An 8,996-nucleotide genomic window follows, 5' to 3' on the forward strand; every position below is an offset into this window, starting at 1 on the left:
CCATAGGTCCCTAACATGACTCATGTAAACTACGTATACACATCAGGAAGTAGTAACCGAGGCCAACGGCTTAACGTGCCTTCCGAAGCACGGATCATCTTACTTTTGGACAATCAGGTGATCAGTCCGTAATGTCCCAACCAAACTAGGGATCACAAAGTGATTTGTTCCCACCGGGATTCGAACCTGGGACCTCCGGATCGTGAGCACAACGCTCAACCACTGGACCACGGAGCCCGTTATTTAATGTTGTTTTAATAAAATATAGACTGGTGGCCAGAAAAAAAACAATTATCTTAACGTGCCCTACGAAGCACGGATTCATCTTGTGGATTTATAATTATGCGGATATTATTATGCGAGATTGAAATAGAAGTAAAGTTTGCTTTTTTTCTTTTATATGGCTAATTACCTGTCACCATACAATTCATCACACATCTTAAAACTCACACACATCTGATTACTAGTCACTCTGCCCACCCCTTTAAACGACTACGGGTGTGAGTCTATGTATGCATGTTTAAAAACTTTGTTTTAAATTACCTAATAAGGACGAAGCCTAAAATTGTACTGGCTATTAATTACAACTTAACTTTCGAATAAGGAATCCGATTGTAACGCCCAATTTAGCTTGATCTGCACTTCTATAATTTAAAATCATATTAACGGATCTTTATAATTTGGATGAATGGGGGTCTCGACCAATTTCTTTAGGCTGTTTGTTAATTATAACCTCAAGCTTTGTTGAGAAGTTATTAAGGTTGGGAATGGAGTGTGTTTGTACGGTGGTAACGGTAAATCAGCGTGGTTCATCTAACGCTTCTTGTGAGAGTGATCTGACCACTATGCGTTCCACTTTTCACGGTCAAGAGCAGAGTGTTGCCAGGTTTAAAATCTACTTTCAATTTGGGTGAATTTGTAGTCTAGAATTTCCTTCAAGATATGATCGTAAGTATGGTGATAGTTTGGTTTTCCATATTCAAATTTTATTTTTCCATATTATTCAGGTTGTGAGAAGCTGCAGTAGTTTTAGGCGGATGAGACGTTCGTTATGTAAAAATTGACGATTCAAAGTGTATCTATGTTACCTAATGAATAAAGATATTTTTGAATTTGAATTTGAATTTCTAAATAGTAGTAGTAATACATTCCAACTATAAAAAAATGTCTTCTAACTTACTGTTGTGGTTTTAGCTGCTTACCCTGATGGGTACTTATTAAGGAGGTGAAGGTTTTATACATGGTATAATATACAAATGATGAAAGGGTTCAAGATCTAACATCTTTTTAAGAGTTCGTCCTTATGAGAAAATAGGGTATCTAACGTGTTCAGCGAAGCACCATCGGTGATTCAATCAGACGTATCTACAATCTAAACTAGGGACAGTCTTTAAAGTGATTGTTGATAGAAAAGAATGTCTCCACCGGGAATCGAACTCTACGAGACTAACTTTTTTTATAGACACTGTCTCATAAGTAGGTGTCTGAAATTTATTTTTTAAACAACAAGCAAAAACATGCCAAAGATTTCGTGCAAATTCAGCCTTTGTATTGTACTGTTAATTGAAACAACCTTCGTGCAGTATTAATATGTGTAGCATTATCTGTTTGTTATGTCCTTTTGAACAAATATACATTAAGGTGTAAATCACAGTTTAACCATGGCAACACCTAACGCAATAGAAATCTTAGAAGAACCATACATTTCTCAGTCGGCTGTCTAACGGAAAACACGACTTGATATTTAAAAAAGTTTTGTTATAAAAATAAATAAATAAAAAAGTTAGATTTCAAAGATGGCGGTGTCAGCTGTCTCGTACGCGGTTTCCCGCGTAATTAAACGCGCGTCACCATTTCTTTATCAAAGGAGATTCGAATCGACGGTTGCCAGTTTGACAAAAGACGAAATATTGATATTATTACGACCTCCTTTTACTAATTGGAGCAATATTATAAGAGAAGCGGAGAAAGTGGTCGGTTATCCGACATCCTTTATGAATTTGCGTTGTCTTCTAAGTGATGAGTTCGCGAATATGGCGCTATATTTACGAAAATTGGTAAGTGTTTGCTAAAGTACTATATTTACATAACATAAATAGCTTATATACGTCCCACTGCTGGGCACAGGCCTCCCCTCACGCAACCGGCAGCATGCTCACGCTGCTCCACTGCGGGTTGGTGCAGGTTTTTTTTTTTACAAAAGGCTTAACGTGCCTTCCGAAGCACGGAATCATCTCACTTTTTCAGAAAACCAGGTGATTCAAGCCTGCAAAGTCCGTACAAAAAAAGGACAGTCTCATAAAGTGATTTCGATAATGTTCCTATCGGTAATCGAACCTGGACCTCCAGATCGTGAGCCTTACGCTCTAACCACTAGACCAGTAAGAGTTTTTATGTATTCATTATTTATTGAGAAAAAAAAGTGAAACCAAAGATCGTTGCCCTATTCTATATTTCCTCGATATATCGATACACTCGCATTATGCCTCGTGAAAGTCGACTAAACTCTACTTTCCACTGGTTTCTAGTCGGTAGAGCGGCTCTATTATTTTGTACATTTTTCAAGATTTTCTACCTTTGAAGTTAAAATGCCCACATCGAAGTAACTCATCTAAAAAAGCAATATTGCTATTTGACATTTGTTTGCATTGCGCACTTACTTTTATATGCGCAAATGTCAAATTGAAATATTGCTTTCTTAGATGAATTGCTTCGATGTGGCCATTTTAACCCCCCTGATGTCAGCAATTATATTTTATCTCTAACTCTATTTAATAATTATTTTATTTTCCTTTATCACTATTCCTAAGGAAGTGATCCATACACTAGTTAAAAAAACAAAATAAAAAAACAGAGAAACTGTTAAACATCAGTGTTGATTAGGCAGGTCATTGATCCCACAACCCACACGAAGCGAAAACACACATGATCCTGATTAGTTATGGTAACTTAAGGCTGCACGACCTCCGTGGTCCAGTGGTTGAGCGTCGGGCTCACGATCCGGAGGTCCGGGTTCGATTCCCGGTGGGGACATATCACAAAAATTACTTTGTGGTCCCTAGTTTGGTTAGGACATTACTGGCTGATTACCAGATTGTCCGAAAGTGAAATGATTCGTGCTTTGGAAGGCACTTTAAGCTGTTGGTCCCGGTTACTACTTACTGATGTAAGTAAGTAGTCATTACATGAGCCATGTCAGGGGCCTTTGGCGGCTCAATAGTAACCCTGACACCAGGGTTGATGAGGTTGTTACTCCACCTCACAACCCACAGGATAGGAGAAGAAGGCTGCAGTCTCCGCAAAATTGAGTCGTTGCATGTTTTTGGTGACAATTATTTTCCTTTTTAAGCATAATTGTAGTTACCTACATTCAATTCCAGACCCTATTTCGAGAGTGTTGAGATTGCTACTTAGCAATAAGGCCGCCTATTGTACTCATTCTATTTCTCTTTTGTTTTGTATTTTGTTTTTTCCTGTTTGTGCAATAAAGTATTTGTTATGTTACTTTTGCTTCTATCTTTAAGACCGAATTTTTCGAATAGAAAAGTAGAGCAACTTCTGGTATAGTGACGTCAGCGGGAGTGCTCCCCGAGAGGGGTGAAAATATTTAAATTTCGAATTCTGCAACCGGAGACTGGGTCCTTAATACTTACATAAAACCACGCTTTTTTCCTACCGGGGGTAACAAAAGATAAGACTCTCATTCGCTCAGCTATTATCTACTACCACCGATTTCCCAACCCACCAATCTAACCCAAAACTCTTCCTCCCCAAGGTCGGCAGCAACCACTTAGTGATGCAAACAGCGAAGAACATCCTGTACGGCGACTCTAAGAACCTGCAGCCGTGGGGCCTGATCATCCTGCTGCTGTGCAAGTCGGTGAGGAGCAGCTCCCCGCAGCCACAACTGGACAAGATCGAGGAACACCAGCGGCAGCTCGCCGAGCTCACCGAGATGATACGCACTGGACACTTGATCCATAAAGGTGAGGAATGTCTATATGTATATATTATACAGGGTGGCCCAGAAGTTCACGTTCAAAATGAAAAAATAGATACAGGGACTATTAGCTACCAGAAACACCCCCATGTATGTTCAGCAATTATTTACGGTATAGGAGATATGACCCATTTTGTACCTTTTTCTAGATTTTCTACCTTACTTCAGAAATCATCATTTTGTCGCTATCCTTTTTATATAATTATTTTATTTTACTTCACAACTATGCCTAAGGCTGTGTACACAAAGGTGTACTGGGCAACCCTGTATACAGGGTGGCCCAGAAGTTCACGTTCAAAATGAAAAATTAGATAGGGGCTTATTAGCTACCAGAAACACCCTCATGTATGTTCAGCAATTATTTACGGTTTAGGAGATATGACCCATTTTGTACCTTTTTCTAGATTTTCTACCTTACTTCAGAAATCATCATTTTGTCGCTATCCTTTCTATATAATTATTTTATTTTACTTCACAACTATGCCTAAGGCTGTGTACACAAAGGTGTACTGGGCAACCCTGTATACAGGGTGGCCCAGAAGTTCACGTTCAAAATGAAAAAATAGATACAGGGACTATTAGCTACCAGAAACACCCCCATGTATGTTCAGCGATTATTTACGGTTTAGGAGATATGACCCATTTTGTACCTTTTTCTAGATTTTCTACCTTACTTCAGAAATCATCATTTGTCGCTATCGCTTACTTAATAATTATTTTATTTAACTTCGTAACTATGACTAAGGATATGTATCGCTCAATGAAAGATAAATCAAAGTCAAATCAAAGATAAAAAAAAAGTTATCGGAAGTCAAAGTGAGAATTCGACCAAAATTGTTAGATGAAGTGTTTGTTGGCGAGCTGATTGGCCGCCTCTATGGCTAGAGTAATCGGGCGAAAATGGTACAACAAAATGAAAAAGTACAATTTCAAGACATTAGTACGTAGGTATAAAGAAAAAAAGAAAAAGAAAGGAAATACACATACATACATACATAAACTCACGCCCGTAATCCCTAATGGGGTGGGCAGAGCCACAAGTAATCAAAGACAACTTGCAGCCACTGTTGATACGAAGTCCAAAGATGGATATGATGAACCTTATGGTGATAAGGGATCAGCCTATCGCCCATAACATTAGTCCATCATGTTAGAGGACACAATCCCTCTGTCGGTTTTTACGACATGCCCGGGAAGAGAAGCAGCTGAACGTGTTCTATGTTTTTTATATGCTCCCAGAACAGCATAGAAGCAAAGAAAGGAAATAAAAAATGCAATATATAGTTTGTGTATTGTAGGTATATTACATTAATTTGTATTCTTATCAGTCAGAGACATGAATGTGTAAGTGTGAATTTCCAGTAAGATGCGGGATCGATTACTGAGTACCAACTCTATAATACAGAATTTTAATTTGTTTTGAATTTCACCTTGACATGTTGGAAGGTGAAGAAAAACACCGTGAGAAAACCCAAATGACACAAAACAATAACGTGGTTGAAGATACAACAATGTTTTGCCAATGGAAACATTGTAATTATTCATTTTGATCCTTCTTATATCGTGGTTAATCAGGTTTTTCGCAGAATCGTACATATTTTTACAAGATTACAACATAACATAGCACCACGCCAGTTTCTCTGAAAGGCGAAGATGACACACGCACGCACGCACGCACGCATGCACACACACTCACACACACACTGATTTTTTTTTTAATCTAATTTTTTTCGAGGCTTGAGCCACTCTTGGTGGTTATGCCAGCCTCATAGTTTAGAGCGTTTAATGATGATCAACTCATCAATTTCTAAAAGAACACCATTACAGCAACTGCACCATGCTGTTCAGGGATTGTTATTCCTAAGAGACACAGTACAGTATTTATATACAAGCCTTGCCGCTACGGACACTGGATCTGCCAAGAGGCACCCAATCGCTCCTCCACGTAGATTTTGGTGGAATAATTTCCTTCTAATCTGTTTGTTCCGGTCACATTATACCAAGAAATGCATAAGGTCCTCGACAGTCCCACAGCGTGTACAATTGGGGGAGTCCTTCTTCCTCGTAAAAAGTAAAATTTAAGACACACTGATACACTGACTCCTCGCCAGCTATGTTCAAGTCCCATGTAATAGCGGGCGAGTAATTTGCCATTAACCGAGCACACATCCTGGAAACCACGTCGTATCAATTGCTTACGATTCAGAATCAGAATCAGAATTATTTATTCAACGTAATTATCATGGATAAACTTGTTGAAGGTCAATGTAACATTTTGAATTTACGTCATTTCGCAAGGTGTTATGGCTGAGGAGAAGAAATGACAAGAAACTGCAACAGCAACACATCTTTTAAATCAATGAGGGTACATTACAAGTTATTTAATAACTAGAGGAACACATTTAATACCAGACATGTTTATCATTTAGGTAAATTAATCTTATAATAAGCTTTTTTACATAAAGTAAGCTTCACGTGAGCTTTAAATTTATTCTCTGACTTTAAAATATTATCTGGTATTTTATTGTAAAAACGTATACATAACCCCAAAAAAGATGAATTTAATTTACTTAATCTAGAATTTTGAACAACAATTTTATTTTTATTCCTTGTATTGTATGTATGCCTTTCACAGTTTCTCGGAAGGAGAGATACATTTTTACGCACATACATAATGTTTTCATAAATATATTGACTTGCGACCGTCAGTATATTTATTTCTTTAAACAGCTCCCTTAAAGAGTCCCGACAACGCAGATTATAAATAGCGCGAACTGCCCTTTTTTGAATGATGAAAATAGTTTCTACATCAGCGGCTCGACCCCACAATAAAATACCGTAAGACATTACGCTGTGGAAGTAGCTGAAGTAGACAAGTCTAGCAGTGGGTTTCAAACATTAAGGCAAATACATACTTTCGAATTCTGGGTTTCATACCTGTGACACTACGGAGTAAATCACGCGTTCCTCGAACTGGGCTATCACGAAATATAAGTTTCTAAATCCATTTACAAAATTAACATAATATACACATATAAGAGGAGCTCGGTGGCGCAGCGGTAAACGCGCTCGGTCTGCGATCATTGTTGAAGTTAAGCAACTTTCGCATAGGATGGGTGACCACAAAAAAAAGTTTTCATCTCGAGCTCCTCCGTGCTTCGGAAAGCACGTTAAGCCGTTGGTCCGGCTGCATTAGCAGTCGTTAATAACCATCAATCCGCACTGGGCCCGCGTGATGGTTTAAGGCCCAATCTCCCTATCCATCTATAGGGAAGGCCCGTGCCCCAGCAGTGGGGACGTTAATGGGCTGACGATGATGACACATATAAGTAACAGCTTCCGTTCTCTAGTGGTTACATCGATTCCCGATGGGGACATTGTCGAAATCATTATGACTCTCCTTTGTTTGGTAAGGACATTGCAGGCTTGAATCATCTGCTTGTCCCAAAAAAATAAGATGATTCCGTGCTTCAGAGGGCACATTAAGCCGTTGGTTCCGGCTATTAGCCGTAAAAAACACCCCTATCAACCCGCAGTGGAGCAGCGTGGTGGAGTATGCTCTATACCTCTTGGTTGATTGATGAGAGGCCTGTGCCCAGCAGTTGGACGTATATGTATAGGTCGTTTAAGTTAAGTAACATAACATAATGGTGCACATTAAACGATCTACGTACTTACTAACACCTCACAGAGCTTTCTGTTGAAATTTAAAATCTTTTTTTTTTTCAGGAATCGTCAATGTACCCTTCGCAAAGCGTTCCAAGGCGACTGAATCAGCTATTTTCGGGAACAAAATCGCTATACTACTGGGCGACTACTTGCTGGTCACTGCTAACGGTATGCTCTCAGGTCTGCGCAACTCCGATGTATCATACATCATCTCCACAGCCCTAAAAGACCTATCTGAAGGAGAATTCTTCGGAGAAAGAGACGAACAAAACATGCCTTTACCAGGAAAGCCTAAAAAGGCAGAAGAAGATTTAGACATTCCTTTAGATACCATGTCGATAAGCGCCAATGATGTGCTCGGGAAGCCCAGGAAGGAATGGACGGCCAGGTCTGTATTCAACGGGGTCAGTCTCCTGGGCAGGGGCTGTCAGTCTGCGATGGTGTTAGCCAAACAGAGTCGAGAGACCCAGACGTACGCATACCATTTCGGGTGCCACGTCGGTCTCGCGTGGCAAGCTGCCACCGAACTACAGACCCTGACTTCCGACAACAAAGACCAGTTCTGCCTGGCCAGTGCCCCGGTTCTCTTCGCGTTGGAAGACAATCCTGATTTATACAAGATAATAGACCAAGCTAAAAATGACGTGAAAGACGTAGACTATGAAGATTTGAAGTTCAATATACTGAAGACAGACGCGGTAGAAAAGACGAAGATGTTGTATCAGGATCACGCGAGGAAAGCCACGGCGTATGCTGAGAGTATCGGCCAGAATGACTCTGTGGATATGATTAAGAAGCTTATTAATACTTTTTAGTGTAGAAAAGTATTGATAATGTAAATTATAATGGGTAAGTACGGTCACGAGCATTAATATGTATACACTTTGGTACCATGTCACATTGACTTTTTTGACAAATTGAACTGTAAGTCGCACTAAATGTCAAATATGTGTGTGCGACAGAGTCCTAAAGTACGAGTATGCGTACTTTAACATAAAAATTGCCGACCATAACCTGTAGCCGCCAGGAATGAAGGGCTTTCTAGGTTACGTTCCTAACCAACAATATAGATGGCGCTGTACAGATTTTTCTTCGTTTACTTAACCTTCTAATTTCATGGATAACAGACATAATGGTGCTAATTCCTGTAAATACCATCTAATTTTATTTTAGGTTATATCTGTCATTTTCTTATCCGCCGAAAAGGAAAGGGACGGGTAATCGACAAGCATAAAATTTATGGAACACACGTCAATTTTAAGCACAAATCTAAAACAATCGTCTAAAAATTCGCCCGGGTTATTCATTTATTTACTCATTCTTCCTA

The 8,996-nt window shown here is 39.3% G+C and overlaps 1 protein-coding gene across 1 annotated transcript; it reads left to right on the forward strand.

The window, feature by feature from the left end:
• The first annotated feature begins 1,724 nt into the window (after positions 1–1,724).
• Positions 1,725–8,754, forward strand: LOC126378446 (all trans-polyprenyl-diphosphate synthase PDSS2-like). Its single transcript, XM_050026812.1, has 3 exons — positions 1,725–2,057; positions 3,776–3,986; positions 7,730–8,754. Exons 1-3 carry the CDS (start codon positions 1,797–1,799, stop codon positions 8,482–8,484), a joined length of 1,227 nt encoding a protein of 408 aa, XP_049882769.1. The 5' UTR covers positions 1,725–1,796; the 3' UTR covers positions 8,485–8,754.
• The last annotated feature ends 242 nt before the right edge of the window (positions 8,755–8,996 follow it).

This window comes from Pectinophora gossypiella, chromosome 26 (assembly GCF_024362695.1).
Source record: "Pectinophora gossypiella chromosome 26, ilPecGoss1.1, whole genome shotgun sequence".
In the NCBI taxonomy this organism is placed as follows: Eukaryota; Metazoa; Arthropoda; class Insecta; order Lepidoptera; family Gelechiidae; genus Pectinophora; species Pectinophora gossypiella.